The 15,816-nt window shown below is 36.3% G+C and overlaps 2 protein-coding genes and 1 long non-coding RNA gene across 6 annotated transcripts; 2 read left to right on the plus strand and 1 right to left on the minus strand.

Moving 5' to 3' along the window:
- Positions 1–947: 947 nt before the first annotated feature.
- LOC145233249 (uncharacterized) lies at positions 948–5,737 on the minus strand. 3 transcript variants are annotated; one of them, XR_013861050.1, is made up of 3 exons: positions 5,672–5,737; positions 2,029–5,214; positions 948–1,918 (listed from the first exon to the last, which is right to left on the minus strand). It is a non-coding gene; the product is annotated as an uncharacterized LOC145233249 (long non-coding RNA). The 3 variants fall into 3 exon arrangements; XR_013861048.1 differs by having other exon boundaries at positions 948–1,921; XR_013861049.1 differs by having other exon boundaries at positions 948–1,921; positions 2,017–5,214.
- Positions 4,242–7,773, plus strand: LOC145233248 (uncharacterized). Of its 2 annotated transcripts, XM_080097942.1 has the most exons (8): positions 4,242–4,380; positions 5,007–5,122; positions 5,183–5,239; positions 5,692–5,778; positions 6,290–6,445; positions 6,917–7,082; positions 7,431–7,496; positions 7,560–7,773. In XM_080097942.1, the coding sequence occupies exons 1-8, from the start codon at positions 4,242–4,244 to the stop codon at positions 7,646–7,648; spliced, it is 876 nt and encodes a 291-aa protein (XP_079954068.1). In that variant the 3' UTR covers positions 7,649–7,773. The 2 variants fall into 2 exon arrangements, with proteins under 2 accessions (XP_079954068.1, XP_079954067.1); XM_080097941.1 differs by having other exon boundaries at positions 5,007–5,239.
- Positions 7,774–10,867: 3,094 nt separating this feature from the next.
- LOC145233934 (T-box transcription factor T-A-like) lies at positions 10,868–14,338 on the plus strand. Its single transcript, XM_080098697.1, has 9 exons — positions 10,868–11,030; positions 11,159–11,331; positions 11,653–11,821; positions 12,330–12,473; positions 12,712–12,773; positions 13,028–13,098; positions 13,187–13,432; positions 13,609–13,999; positions 14,074–14,338. The coding sequence occupies exons 1-9, from the start codon at positions 10,932–10,934 to the stop codon at positions 14,279–14,281; spliced, it is 1,563 nt and encodes a 520-aa protein (XP_079954823.1). The 5' UTR covers positions 10,868–10,931; the 3' UTR covers positions 14,282–14,338.
- Positions 14,339–15,816: the final 1,478 nt, after the last annotated feature.

Below are 15,816 nucleotides of genomic sequence, written 5' to 3' on the forward strand. Positions count from 1 at the left end.
CGAACAAAAACAAAACTAACGTGAATCTAAAACAAGAAAGTTCTTTCTTTATCACTTGGTTATCGAACTATAATGGTTTGGTTTATGTGTAGCAAAAAAGCTGACTATTCACTATGAATTACAGTACTTTTTTGCTGTCAATAAAAATACTTGCAATTGGAATGAATTAAAGAGCCTAAAAGGAGTAATAAAAACTTGTTCTTTTTTCACGTTACTTGATGTTTGTAAATCAGTTAGAAAACTAATAAAACACATATTAAACATTGCAAACTGTTTTAAACTATATAAGGTCTCATTTATATTGGCTTTATGGTTCTATTTTAAACATTGTATTGCTACAAAGTTAAGGTTTTGTTTGTTTTGGTACACATTTGCAACTTAACACAAACTACACACTGCGCACATAACGACATTATTTGCATTCTTTTTATCAACAATGCACAATTGTTAAGTAACAGTAGCTAAATTGACTGCACAAAAATATTCTTATAGTGTCATAAAGGTGTTGTTGTCTTTGCAGCATTATTGAACAATTTCGTACCTAATCGAACTTTTCCTGTTTTGTTTCTGTTTTGTTTTTACAGCAGACGTATAAAAACAACAACTAGCCATTATGGGTACGGCAGCCGTAGATATAACGCCCTCGAATCCGGAAAAGCATCTGTCATCGCCTGCTGATCAAATCTCTAACTGTTTCATGTGTTAGGGGGCGTATAGGGTGTTATTATTGCAACCCTATTGTGGGTTAGGGGTAATGTCACGTTATCCCGAATATTGGACCAGTTTCGAACGCCTAAACGCTTTTTACACAGAAGCCAACGTTTTAACAGAAATGACTAGAAGGTCACCAATGGGAGTATCAATCGCCGTTTATACAAAAGTAGGAAACCGAAATTTTCATTCTTTTTTTTCGCGGAACTACATCTTGGGTGGTATATGAGGGTCTCTATCGATATTCGATGTTTATTTTTCTTCTAAATCTCGGACAAAAGAACGACAAAAAACAAGAAATTCCGTTTTTGTCAGTGTTAAGGCGAGCGGGTTGTCAAAACATAAATATCCCTTAAACGTCCATTATCGGTTTTCTAAACTGCTTCCGTTTGTGCAAAGCAGAAAACCCTTTTCATTGTTACATTAAAACATTTTAATCGTAATATCCCAAAATAAGTCAATTCTGGAACCTAAATAAACACTGGGGGGTTGGGATTTTACGTACAAGCTAGTTGTCAATACACAGTGCACTTTTATACCAGCTATATGGGTTTCAATGAGAAGTGTACTTTTACAAAAACAAAAATAATAAACCATTCATGTAAGTTACAGACAGTGCACACTGTTTCGGGCTACAAAGTCTCATTGGTGCAGCTGGTAACAAGACATTCCGTATAGGCTTGTGTAGCCAAATTGCAAGACTCCAGTTTGTTTGAAGTAACAGGCTGAAATCCTTGTTTTACAAATTTTGTCAAACTAATAGTGTATTTACTTGCACATAACTATTGCATTAAACGTCAAACAAATCATCACAAAGTTTGGGTCTAGAAAACAAGGTGTGACATCACAACCAGTCCAATGACGTAACATAATCGGGTGTAGTTTTCGATTAAATGACGTTTTTATCGCCTGTATCGCAATTTTGGTGCAAAAAAGATAATCGTTAAACGATTGTTTAAAAATGCAACAAGAATAAATACGTACTGTAAGAAACATACTGTTTTCAAGTAAGTGTTTAAGCAACAGTCATTGTTTCTTGTAGAATCAAAATAACGCTATTGTAATTCCGACTACTTCGACTGCGTCGTTCCTTGACTGCTTGGAGCATTGCTATTCAACAATGAAAGAGCGTCGCCACGTTGATTGCATGATTTCTTGAGGTGAAGTGGTCATTTCTTTCTGAGGTGTTCCCATTGCACAAAGTGTACTGCTGTAGTAAAGGTAGTTGAAAGCAGGTTTTTTTAAGGTTTGGTTTGGGTGACCGCTAATTAGTTTTAAGAGACCGCAAGTGTTTCATTTAAATACAAAAAACTGTACTTGTAGTTGCAAGTCCAAATTTTGGGAAACCGCTGGAGAAATTTGGGGGACCGTTTCGGAAAGTAAGTGAGATTGTCAAAGAGTTTGTCACCAGCTGCACTGATCCTTATAGGTCGAAACATTGTGTCTGCAAATATAATGTATTAGCTCCACGCTCTTACTTTGTCAAAATGATTCTTTGAAATATGATTTTTATTAACACAGTGAACGATTACATAAATATGTTGTGTATGGTAGTTTGTTTTCTTTACTCGTAGCTAGTAAGTTTTTCGGATTGAGAATATTAAACTCAGTGCTGCCGCAAGTGGCAACAACTACAAACTATGTTAACCGCTAGATAGCGCTACATTAAAAAAAGAGTTTCACGATTCGGTTCCGGTCGATTGAAGGCAACATAAACACGTGATTGGTTGTAATTGTGACATTTGAGTGCTTGCGTGTGGTCGTAACGGTAATGCGAATGAGAGCACGGAATTTGTCAGGAAATGAAAATTGTACGACTATGAATTTTGAGTGACGTGTTATGTTAAGCGTGTCGTTGTGTGGTCCTAAGTTTTCTCCTTAAAAACATTTCTATTTATAATTTTGGTTCTTTTTTTACCCAATTTTATGCTTGTTTAAACAGTCTTTATTTCTTGAAATGTTTTGAAATTTAATTTTCAATTATTTTTTTTTTTTTAGAGATCTTCTGATTATTATTATCATTATTAAGTAAAGCCGCCTTTCACAAAGAATATAGCCTATATTCAACAAAAATCCAATAACAGTACTTTTTATTGTTTGCCTAAATAAAAGTCGTAAATTCAAATTATTTAAATTAAATTTACAACCAATTTCGTAAATATAAACGAAAAGCAATTTTTACTTGTAGGGAATCTGCACCGAAAACTTGCGGTTTTGTGTCTGATTACTTAAAATCGAATAATACAAATATATTCAGTCCAAGTATTTGAGAAATTTACAATCCAGCAATTGCGTGACACTTATAAATTGTTGCGTAAAAATAGCAATTGTTATGAAACTGACACATTAAGGCACCCAAACTGACAAAATATGAAAACACACATCGTACCCTAGATCGTCCATTACACAGAAGATTTGCACCTGGCGTTATTGTGATGTTGTTTTACGGTATATTGGTTCGATAGGTGTAAAAGCAAACAACGCACACTAATGCTCTTAGCTGGAAGTGTCGAAATTTGTCCGGATGTTTAGTTATTTGTACCACGCCTTTTTGACATTTCACACAAAACACTTCACATGCCCTGTTAACATCAAGTGTTAAAACACCTTGCCTTCCGAAATTGATGATTTGACATAAAGTACGTGAAATTCCGATAAAAACCAATTAAAAACAATTTTAACACTGAATTACATGCCATTTTAGGTTTAAAATGAATAAATTCACCACAAACCAAATTACAAATATGCACAATACAGCTGATGACCGTTTAATTGTTTTGTTACAAAACCATATTCGAAAGCATTGTTTCAAGTGTTCTTGAAGAATTGGGAGATAGTTCATTTGTGTCGTAACAATCACATAATGGTCCTTCACAGTTTTTCCTTGTTACAGATTCGACTACAAATTTCTTGTGACAGTTTTGAAATGTACCAAAGTAGGAAGGACAAATACATCAGTATTGTAAATTGGTATAGCCTAAGATTGGGATAAAGAAACTTGTATTGTGATTAAGTATGATCAAGCCAATTAGTATCGGATATGATAAAAGTATGACACAATTTGCTTCTTGAAATGAAATTTGACTTGATAGAGATTGTATGCTTTCAAGGCTGCTTTAAACTCATTATTTTACCTAATAAATGAAGGATATAATAGATGTCATAGGATTTTTCTGCAAATACAATGTACTGTTGGTGACAGCAGAATGTTTTAATAATTAAGCTCTTGGTAGTTGTGTTTTTATCAAGTTACATTATAAGTCAAACAAAGACCATACAGTAAACCTTGGTTAATCCGGACCCGTTTAGACCAAAAAAAATCGTCGGATTATAGGCAAAGATCTGGATTAACCGACGTCGACCAGTTAAAGCCTTATCACATTACAAGTCAATTGTACCTTAAGTTTTGTCTGAATTCCGGATTAACCGAATCTGGTTTAAGCCAGGTTGACTGTTTATTGTGCTAAACTAATCTTTTTACTTGATATAATTAGATCAAGCTTAAGTGAATAAATTAACTGCAAGACCAGATGGATTTCGCTTCGTGTTGTGATATTTACTGCACATCTTGTCGTATCTGGTACTTAAAGTTTCTTCGTCCGGGGGATACGGTTCCATTTCACAAACCGAAGTACATCCTGCCGCTTGGAGTCGCCCAAATATTAATCGGTGAGACTTCTGTAGCAGGAACTTGGCCGAATGGTCCGGCGCGCCTGACCCATATACAGACATAAAAAACCCTGATCGGGATTCGTCCCCCGGAGAGTCCTGGATTCAAACCCCGTGAAGAAAAAAAAAAATTGGGTCTTATACGCTTTGCCAATTCAAATCGTTTTTCAGAATATTATGCGTCAAAAAAAACATGAAAACCCTTTTTCTTGAAAAATGTACTAACGTAAGAACTCACATAAGAAAAAGTTAGCTAAATACCGATGGGTGGCGCAAAGAGCATTTGGGAATATTTAAAAGCAAGTTGTGTGAAAATGCTATTAGGGTTTGGGGTGTGATTTATATTAATACTAACAATAATTTTTTTTTTCATGACGTAATGCGTCGTGTTATTATTTTTCGTTCTTTTATATTATTGCAGTGAAAGAAAAAAAAAGAAAATCTAAGACTTGTGAATACAAATATAAAATACTAATTAGCCAAGGCACAAAACAATATATCTTTGCCTGAAGTGTTTATTATAATCAAACATAAGTTTTTGGATGAAATTCTATTTGGTCGCATTCTAAATTTGTAAAAAATCGTTGACTTTAAAATCAGTGACCTTGTTTGTTTTTTCTCCGCAGCTTTTGTGGTGATTGTCCTTGACACTCTGGCGCTGTATTGCCAAGGTCAAGGTTTTGCCGCACCAGCCCCCTCTTTCCTGGGGAGCCCGGGGTTTCCCCTCTGGTTGTCCACTTTGGTAGGGGTCATTTGTTTCACATTATGTATACATCAGTTAATTGGCAACATTTTTTTGCAGTTCATCGTGAGTGGTTGCGTTGATATTTGCTGCTACAAACACAAAACAAGATTTTCAGTAAGAGGACAATTAATGTTTTGCTTTTGACATAAATAACTCAAATAATTAACAATAAAAAGTAGATAAAGTTAGTATACCTATAGGTATACAGTAACTTCTGAATTACTTTCCCATAAAAATCAACACATTAAGTGCTTTTTACAGGTCACAAGTAGTATACAGTATGTCCTCATATGTTCTGGGAGATATATCTTTTACAACAGTAAAAACTATTGTATGTCCGCAATAAACATCTCTCTTTGACCAAAAGTTAAAATAAACGCTTCACTTGCAAATCAATGCGTTATTATCTGAACTTTTCCCGCAATCTTTAACTAACTTTTTTGAAGTTCTGCAAGATTTTTTAATTGGAAGGTTTTCGTGAAACCCCAGATAAAGTTCCCTTGTTAAGTCTTTTTTTATTAAACCTTTAATTGTGACACTACTTACTTCGAGCTTTAAATCATCAGACTGCACTTGCATTCGGTGTTTCAATCATTGCAACCATTCTTTCAATCACGTTACTGGCTGTCATGACAATGGCGATTGCTCAAGAGGTTGGTAAATTAAATTATAATTAAAATAAAAGCTTGCTTATAGCAAACATATGCCTTTAGACACTTTTCGAAGCATGAATATTGTTATCATCTGTGAAAAATTTGTTAACCGGTTTTCCGTTACCTTTAGTATGCCTGAATTTGTATACTGTTTAACTATTTTTAAAACTATTTTTCACATATTCAGCAAAAGAAAAATCACACATACAATATTTGTTCGTTGTGTTACAGCAATATTCTTTTGTCGAATTTACCTTTTGACTTTCCCGAAATCCCGATATTTATTTCTTAATGCTTTTAAGGGAAACAAAAAAATGTACAATACTTGATATTTAAAAACTTAATATTCTGATTATATGCAAGTGATGACTTTATCTTTCATACTGAGTCTCCAATGACTACTATCAACCATTCGAGCTTTCAGCATGTTTGCTTTTAATATAACTGCTTTAAAATTCCGTGTCACTCTTTTCACAACTCTTTGAGACTAAATTGTAAAAAAATTTTCCAGCTTACATTCTATCACAAGCATCTCAGTTCAAGTGGTGTCGTCATTGCTTGCGTCATCTGCACTCTGGTGCTTGTTCAACTGGCTGTGACGTCATCATCAGCACTTCTATGCTATCTGTCTCTGACGTCACACGACGACCGATGGTTTACCGACAGGGTAGGTTTCCGATAACAACCACATATTACTTTTCAGAGAATGTTTAGGATATCTGAAATATGGCCTTTAAGCGTTCGATATTACGAACACACTCATGTAGTATTTTTAGTATTTTGGGCCTTAATGGGGCGTTGTGTTTTATTAGATTTTATCTAACATGCGGTGAGATTCAAATCTGTAACTGAAAGCGTTGTTAAAACATGTACAATGTTTATTGGTTTTAATATTGCAACATAGTGGACACCATTTTTGAATGCCTACTAATATGAGTTAAGTTGAGTTTATTTCGCCGGGTGAAACAATTCGTAGCAGCAAAATTGCGCTAAAATATTCACCAAGTCGGAAATAGCTGCGCAACGTTGGGACGTTGGTATACAATAACACTAAGTACAGATGATGTTGCGGAAATGCAATTATGTCTGGGTTAATATCAGCAGTAATGCTAAGCAATCGTTTGTTTTGTTTCACCAGGGTACTCAATATGACGCCACAGCGACACCTAGTGTTAACAATTCCAACGCTAAACTGAGCGTTCCCAGCGGACAACCGGCTTTCCTGTTCTACGCACCATCCAATGACGCAAACAAGTACACGTCAGCGTTTCGTGACGTCATGAAGGGAGTTGACAAACGTAACGGTATGTGTGGATTTAAAAAAACTCAAAAATATCCGTTAAAAAAAGTGTTCTCTGTTTTTGGCCTATTCACTTAGACATCAAAACAAAATACAGTAAACCTCGGTTAATCCGGATCTTCGCCTAATTCAGACAAAACTTGAAGTACAAATGACTTGTAATGTGGTAAGGCTTGTACTTAACGACATCGATTTTTACGGACTTCGCCTATTTCGGACAATTTTTTGGTCCAAACGGGTTCGGATTAACTGAGGTTTTACTGTAGTTATTAATATGTAGAAAAAATAAGGTCTGACTTCGATTCCCGAATAGAATATTAATTATGCTTTGGCAACTTCCCCTAAATCGCAGTTTCAAAATCACACGCAACAATTGACGAAGATTATGATGAAGAAACAGATGGAAGAAAAACGGCGGGTATAAAAATTGTTTGAACAAACTAAAATAAATTTTCACACTTTCACTTTTTCCTTTGCTCAGATTTTAGCGATGGAACAACTGTTGATCAACTGGACAATGACGCGACAAAAGCACCTGACAATTACCTCACAACCCCTGCCAACATATGACGTCATAATACCTTCGTTGTGTAAATTGTAAAAAAAAGAATACAAAAAAATGCGGGTTTTGTTATGAAATCACCTTCTGTGGTAAATAAAAACAAGTTTTTGTCTGAAAAAGGACAACTTTGAAAGATTGGGTCAAATTCTAGGCCAGGAGTGCACAACATTTTGGCTATGACGGCCGCATCGTAGATATTTGTTTCACCAACCGCCGCCAAGCGTTTGTTTGTTTTTGTTTTAATATTACTTATGGAAAAAATGGGTTTATATTAAATATACCATCTAATTGCGCCTAAAAAGTCCATAATAATTTCTTACGTAATGCACAGATCGAACAGTCTGCATGGCGATCAGTGTAAACTGTTTATGACGTCGTCGTATGTATGTATTGTGACGTGACGTCACAATTGTTTGCACACAACAGGCGTACAAAAATTCTGACGCATGTGGCCGTACCTCCGCAGGTTGTGCACCCCTGTTCCAGGTATTTTTAGTTGATAGATATCCTTTATTGTAATCTAAATGAAGAGAATAAAAGAAACTTCTCTTTTTATGAAATTACATTTTGTGGGAAAATAAAAACAACTTTTTGTTTGTAAAAACGACAAATTTGAATGGTTTTCTTGAATTCTTGTTCTTGTTTTATTTAAGTTATAGATATCTCATTAATTTTAAGATGGTATAATAGAAAAGGTGTTGCGCAAAAAATACTCCATTTGCATAAGACTTGAACATGGAAACAAGTCTGGTTTAAACTGATTTAATTTTCAATTTAAATTTCCAAATATCAAACTGAACCGGGTCAATGTGAGTTGTTTGTGACGTAACACTGGTTTTCGCAGGAGTACGCGAATTGTCAGCGGCATATTGAGGGGTTGTTTGCTCAACAAATATAACAGAAGGAAGTTAGAATAAATATCCTGCAATCTTGTGCTGTGGGATATCCCTGGACGGGAGACTGACAATAAACAAAAACTTTCCCGAATCTAAAAATCACAGACAAATTTGTTTCCTAACTGTTTTAGAGTTTGATGACAAATGTAAAGGCTCAAAAAGACGTTAACGGCGACATGCTTTATTATTGAAATGTTTCGGCAAATGCTCATGCTATTATTAGTGATATGAGGGGCCACATCAGTTAGACCTGTCTTTTCTCGCTTGAGTCATATTAAATATGTTTGAGAATTGTTGTTGTTACTTTTTCGTACAAATAGTTCGTACAATAAAAACTTTGTTTTGTTTAAATTTTTTGACAAAGTTTTTTCAGTTGGTACCTGCAGACCTATCGCTTATTACGTAATCGCAAGTGACGTTACATACACACAAAATATTAAATCACACAATATTAAACACACTAAAACAAAAATTTTACATGGTATTTGCAGTTTGTTCAAATGGAACCGGACGAACCAAACTGAAGCTTGATTTTGTGGTTGGATAACCAGGTAACTTGCGCACTCAGTCACAATGTGTGGCTACAAATATAGGTGAATTAAACAGAATAGCGCTAAACCGTTTCAAACACCGAGTTTCGATGTGAAGTACCACAGCAAGCAAGTCAATGTATCGAAATAAATAAATAGGTAAACAACATTTTGTGAATATTTGTATGCAGTTTTGTACGGGTTTGGAACCACTGGTTTAAAGAGTTGATATTGTCCTTGTTTGTTAACATACGAAGCGGCATTACATAACCCAGTTATTCCCAAACTGTGTGCCGCGGCACACTTGTATGTCGTGAGAGATTTCCAAGTGTGCCGCAAAATAGTCTCTATTTCAAAGTGCAAACATTTCCTCGTGTTTTAGGACTCTATGACGAAATGCTGCTGCGCATGACAACGTTTCAAAGCTCATATTTTTGTTGTTGTTAATAAAAAGCGTCCTAACCCACCACAAAAAAGTTGAAAATTTACTATATATGATCAACTTTTGTTATGTTTACCTGCGAAGTGTGCCGCGAAAGGAAATATAAGTTCTTTAATGCGCCGCATGCTTAAAAAGTTTGGGAACCACTGACAAAACCCGTCTCCTAAAATACTACTGTCACTTTAAAGCTTTTGAACCTAGAAATCTTTAAATATTCTGATCAGACCATATTGATTTTTGCACGCAATTGTTTTTCAACTCAAACTTGTGTTTAGGCACATTAGAGGCATTTGACGCTTATAAGATCGTTTCCTAAGTCGCCACTTTATCTCACGTTAGCACCTTGCTATCACGTCACAATCTTCAAACGCTTTTCGTTCCGACAAATTAAGTGACTTTGATAAAAACATACGCATTGCGCACAACGTGTGTATTTTGCACTTAAAAAGGTTGTACACTTACGTCTTATGCTATAGTTTATTTTATGTACATAAGTCACACAATGAGCTAAGTGATCAATCCACCTGTAGGGAAATGAACATTATTACATAAAAAATGCATATTTTTCTAAAATTTTACCGTTTGTAAAATTCATATTGCTTTTGTTATTAACTGATTTATTCCGTTTGCTTTTCCGTCCAGAAAAATTTATCAAATGCAAACAACCGAATGCAGACAAAATTTGACGTTGCAACAGAATAACAAACTCGTCTATTACGAAACAATGGGAAAGTGTCGCGTGGCCCGTCGTAACAATGGAATAGAAGGATGTTTAATCGGAAAAACAAACAGCGGACTGTGGGGAGGTAAACAATAGCGTCGGACCCCCTTTGTGCGGTCAAACACCCCCATTTGTACCCCGCTGGGACAGGTAATGCATCCAGCAGCTAGCTGAGGCCACGTAGGCAATTCGTCCGAGCAATTGTGACGACAAAAAAGTTCCTTGTGACGTCACAGTTGGCGTTGCGGTGAGTATAAACTTTGCACCAATGTGCCATTGCAAACCAGTGGAAGAAGCTTTTCGAAGCTGAGTGCTAGAGATGTGGGCAATGGCAGGGGGTTGCGATATTTCACTCTGCACTGCGCATTTTCTCGGGCTGCTGATTATTATTAAACGCTTGTGACATAATAGTTCAGGCTTAGCGAGGTATTGCAAAGTTTTCAGTTGGCATTCATGTATGAAAAGTCGCTGTTAATATTTGCAAGTATGAAGTTGAGGATTTTGACAAGCAGGTGTCAGTCATATTCTCGAATATTCAGAAATAGTTTGTGTATTGTTACGTCACTATTACTTGAAATTTAAAAACACTTACAATAACAAAACTATTCGTTTGAACAGCAGTTTATTTCTTCTACAAATATTTTTATATTTTTTAAGATACTCGTTTATTATTCTCGTTCAACATTTTATAAAACTTTAAAAATGAGCTCTGCAAAATCGAAGCAGTCTATCAATGATATTACGTCAGCAATCGTGACGTCATCGCGTGGTGACGAACTAAACTCCAACAGTGGAGTAAAGGTGGGTCTTATATTTTTGTACATCAACTGTATTTTTTATTCAAATAAGATATTAAAGTTAAAACATTAGAGGATGAATAATTTTGATTTAAAATTATTGCGCATTATGACGTCACTGTGTGTTTGCAGATGACTCTGTTGGAACAGCAACTGTGGTCGAAATTCCATAGTTACGTCAACGAAATGATTGTGACGAAAAACGGAAGGAGAATGTTTCCGGTTTTGAAAACCTCGATATCCGGCTTAGACCCTAACGCCATGTATTCCATCATGCTTGACTTCGTCGCCGTTGACAACAACAGGTGACGTCATTGATGATTACGTCACTTTAAGTGATTTAATTTAAGAACATAGCTAAATATTCTCCAAAAATCCAACAGTAATTCATTTAAATCCCATGATTTTTGTCGCAAACTTTTTTCCATGAAACAGTAACAATTTTTCTGTGCCAGTAAATTCACATCAATCAGCCAAAAATTGAAAAATCCGTAGGTAGCGTTGTTTAGCTGGTACATTCTTTCCTTACTATCTGCGTTAAGTATGAAGTAAAATTTGACCTTTAGTGACCTTGTGTCTTTTGGTACCTGAACTGAACCTAAGTAACCCCTGTGATGTGTTTGTAGGTGGAAGTATGTAAATGGGGAGTGGGTAACAGGAGGAAAACCCGAACCTCACGTTTCGTCGTGCGCTTATATTCACCCCGATTCGCCCAATTTCGGCTCTCATTGGATGAAACAACCGATCGGATTCAACCGTGTGAAACTGACCAATAAGACGACCGGAAACGCACAGGTTTGTCACGTGATCTTCTTGAAAACGACAACAGTATTGTAAAAAGTTTTTTGCATTGATTTGTTTTGACTGACTTTCTGTTTTGCATTGTTCTGTCATATAGCTTAGATGAAAACATTTTCAGCGGGTTCACCACTGAGCCTGTGTAGCTAAGTCGACAGAGCGTGAGTCCCGGAAAGACTCTGGTCGTAGGTTCGAATCCCACCACAAGCTAGATTTTTTTAAGCCTACGCCTTGCCATGTAGGAATGCTTGGGAAACCGGCTTGATTCGATAACACATTTAATGGCCCTGGCGTACTATGTTTCTGCCATAAGTGATTTTTATTCGAATCTTACCGCAGGTTAGATTTATCTGGTCTGTGCCTTGCCATATGAGAATGCTTGGGAGACAGGCTTGATTTTAAATAGCCTTTTCAATGGGCCTCGCGTTCTATGATTCTGTTACATAGACTAGTGATTTTTTTAAAGTGACTTTTTTAACGTGACTGTATATGGATTACATTTCAGCAAATCATGTTAAACTCCCTGCACAAGTACGAACCCCGCATACACGTTGTGAAAGTTGGTGGGCCTGAAGCACAGAAGATGATTGCGACGCATTCATTCCCTGAAACCCAGTTCATCGCCGTCACTGCTTATCAGAATGAGGAGGTATACGAACGTGATTTGATGCATTTTTTTCATCAGGCAAAACTCTTACTAAAATTCTGGTCAAAAAGATAAAAGCTAGTATTTGAGTGCTAAACATCACAACGTTTTTTCTTTTTCTTTTATAAAACAAACAGAAAAACGGGATGTAACTCAAATGCTGACTTTGATCTTTTTGTTTGGAATATTTGGAACGGTGCATTGTGTACTTTGACTAAAATTATTTTTCGATTTTTTTTAGGTGACTTCATTAAAAATCAAATACAACCCGTTTGCGAAAGCTTTTCTCGATGCTAAAGAAAGGTAAGAAACAACTTTAATTCAGTTTTTGGTTCTTTTTATCCGCGCAAATGATAGCTATATTGCACCACACAGAAAAAAGAAAGATTTTCGATCAAACGGACATTTTAATTTTTCTACTCCCATCGTTGTGGTAATAATTGCAGATAAAACTTCAACTGATAAAATATAGCGCAATATTTTGATAAAAACTAGTTCACCAAATCGTAAACTCCCCTCGTTTTGCTATGATTGAAAAGTCGCCATTTTATTTTTAGTCGGAGTGACATGGATCCAATGACGTACGGTGACGTAAGCAAAAGTCAGATTTCACCGCAAACTCCACAAAGTAAGTGATGACTCAGCGTTTTTCGCTTTCCATTTTTGCATGTTACGTTTTTCGTAGAAAAAACAAACAATTGTAATTTGTTTTTTAGTGAACTCATGGGTGTTACCCAACCACGAAGCTTTACCTCACCAATACCCCGCCCCAGGGGGATTCCACCCGCACCCCTACCCACCAGCGTCGGTACAACAAATAAACCCATCACCCATCATGACCCCAAACCCCAATGTTTACCCCCGGCATTCAGGCAAAGAGCGACACACGAGCCATAAAAATCATAGGCACTCGCCGTACGCTCATCCGACTTACCATCCAGTGCAGAGAACCTCCCCATCAGGTATTTATTCTGCAACTTTTATACACGACACGTCAGTTTGACAGAAAACAAGACACACTTGTTATGTTTACGTGTATTTTTTGAAAATGTTGTACGAGTTTATAAATGCAAACGTTCATCACTTACTTAGATCATCCGCTTTTGTTGCATTTTTTATATCAAAACATTACTTTTAGGTTCGTACACGCCTACATCATACCAAGACCTCAACCTAACCCAGCCATCGATCAACGGTGCATCTCCAGCCGATTGCGTTTACACCTTTCCTTCTGCGGCCGAGCCGTGGCCAACACCTCAGCCGCTAGACGGCACACTGAGCGGAGAACATTTTCAATTCGACGTCCCAAACAATTTCGATCAATTCCAGCCAAATTTCGAAGCGAATCCCTACGAGTTTCAGCATTTTAATTATCCTGCACCTGTTGAAGGCCAAGCTACTTCGGTGTATGACGTTCCCAGCAGTCAGTACAGCAATATGACGTCATACGCGCCGCATGACGTAGCGTATACGTCAGAGTATTTACCAACTAGTGATGTTTCAAGCAGTGCAGCGCCCTTGAATCAAAAGTAAGTTTGCCTAACAAAAAGTAAAAAAAAATCAACTTTCAACTTTCAATTTTAACCTGTTCCGTTTTTTTCAGTTTTCTTCCACAACTAATGACGCAACAAAACGAAACAAATATTACTGTTACGTCACCGGATGGCAACCACGTGATGATGTCGTCACTCTATGACACGCCTTCACCTCCTGTGATTGAGTTGAGTCAAAACTCACCACTCAACGAAGTTGCATTTGATCCTTGCAAGAGAAGTCCCCAGTGGTCACCTTTGACCCCACCTTCATTGTGATGTCACACAAACTGTTTTCTTTTTTGTTTCAATAAAATATTCGAAAAATATCAGAAAGATTATGTTCAGTATCATATGCGACAGTCCTGTGCTCAACTGAATGTTGAGTTAAGTTGAGTTTATTTGACCTTTCTTTACTACAAATTCAAGTTCAGAAACGGTTGTGTCAACGACTCAGGTCAAGTCATTATTTTGTCAGAACCTCAAACCAAAGGATGCTTGTTAAAATTTAAAGCATAACTATTGTTTTTTATTTTGACTCTGATTTCGCCTAGAAACAAAGGGCTTGAATAGCTGTTTATTCAACTTCCTGCTTCAAATTTATCAACAAACTGTAATGAAACGATGATCAAATGAAAACAATTTCATTTCATTACATAAGCGGTTTTCAGTAACAATTATCAAAACAGGAAATAAAACTACATTTGTAGCGAGTCCATGTATTAAAGTCAAAATTACTAGTTCAGTAATTCATTCCGAAATATAAACATTCTTGTAAAAGCGATCGTAAATCTTTTATAAGTTAAATCTTTTTCTGTTTCATTGTATCATTCTATGCATACTTCAATTATTCTATTTAATAACGGCAACATAAGAACATGTACCAAATAGTTGACAAGAAAAGTATTTTATATTCTGTACGCTACCAAAATGACAAATGAAAAATTTCTGTACGCTACAAAAATGACAAATGAAAAATTTCTGTACGCTACAAAAATGACAAATGAAAAATTTCAGAACGCTACAAAAATGACAAATGAAAAATTTCTGTACGCTACAAAAAATGACAAATGACAAATTTCTGTACGATACCAACTTAAAAAAACACATTTGTTCCCATGTAATGTGTTACAAAACGGCAACATAACTACATGTACCAAATAGATGTTTTGAGAAGTAATTTGTCATTTTCGGTACGATGCCATCAGTTTGATAAAACGATGACATTCTATTAAGTTACTATGTGTTGGCAGTCGTTATCATTCATATCATGTTGCTTATTTTAAAGTTTCCGGTAAGTATAAGTGATTATTACACGAGATGACCTGGCACAGTTTGGCAACATTGCGCCACTCCCAAACCATCTCAAACAAATTTCGGACCAAAATGCAATACTTTGAGCACGTGACCTTTATGCGCACGGGCGTTCTGCAAAATCATTTCACGTGCTCGGCCCTGCGCGTGAGTCATGTCCGTCCAAATTGGCCCTATGTTTTTGCTTAACATTTGGAACCTAGTACTTAGCTAAGGTCAATCGTTCAACGGAATTCGAGAGGATCACAAGCTACATCCTGTCGTTTTTCCGTCAGAAATCACCCGAAGCTCGGCTTAAATGAAAGAATTCGACCAAAAAAACAATAAAAAAGTGACCTCAGTTAAAACTCCATTGCTCCGGGATGTCTCGATTGCGTAATAATTCAAAAATCAGAGGCTGGACTTGATTACACGGTTTCAAAGTTCCTCCTGCTATAGCGATTAGAACACGGAATATTATGCACTCGCCGAAGTACATATAGCCGGAAGCGTATGGGTGT

Source organism: Phallusia mammillata, chromosome 6, assembly GCF_965637545.1.
Source record: "Phallusia mammillata chromosome 6, kaPhaMamm4.hap1.1, whole genome shotgun sequence".
In the NCBI taxonomy this organism is placed as follows: Eukaryota; Metazoa; Chordata; class Ascidiacea; order Phlebobranchia; family Ascidiidae; genus Phallusia; species Phallusia mammillata.

Excerpts from the sequence above, each read along its gene's own strand:
- LOC145233248 (XM_080097941.1), top strand. The coding sequence starts at position 4,242 with ATGGATTTCGCTTCGTGTTGTGATATTTACTGCACATCTTGTCGTATC. Across the intron at positions 5,779-6,289 it reads CAATGGCGATTGCTCAAGAG|CTTACATTCTATCACAAGCA; the intron begins GTTGGTAAATTA and ends AAAATTTTCCAG. Across the intron at positions 7,497-7,559 it reads AGATGGAAGAAAAACGGCGG|ATTTTAGCGATGGAACAACT; the intron begins GTATAAAAATTG and ends TCCTTTGCTCAG.
- LOC145233934 (XM_080098697.1), top strand. The coding sequence starts at position 10,932 with ATGAGCTCTGCAAAATCGAAGCAGTCTATCAATGATATTACGTCAGCA. Across the intron at positions 12,474-12,711 it reads CTGCTTATCAGAATGAGGAG|GTGACTTCATTAAAAATCAA; the intron begins GTATACGAACGT and ends GATTTTTTTTAG. Across the intron at positions 13,433-13,608 it reads GCAGAGAACCTCCCCATCAG|GTTCGTACACGCCTACATCA; the intron begins GTATTTATTCTG and ends CATTACTTTTAG.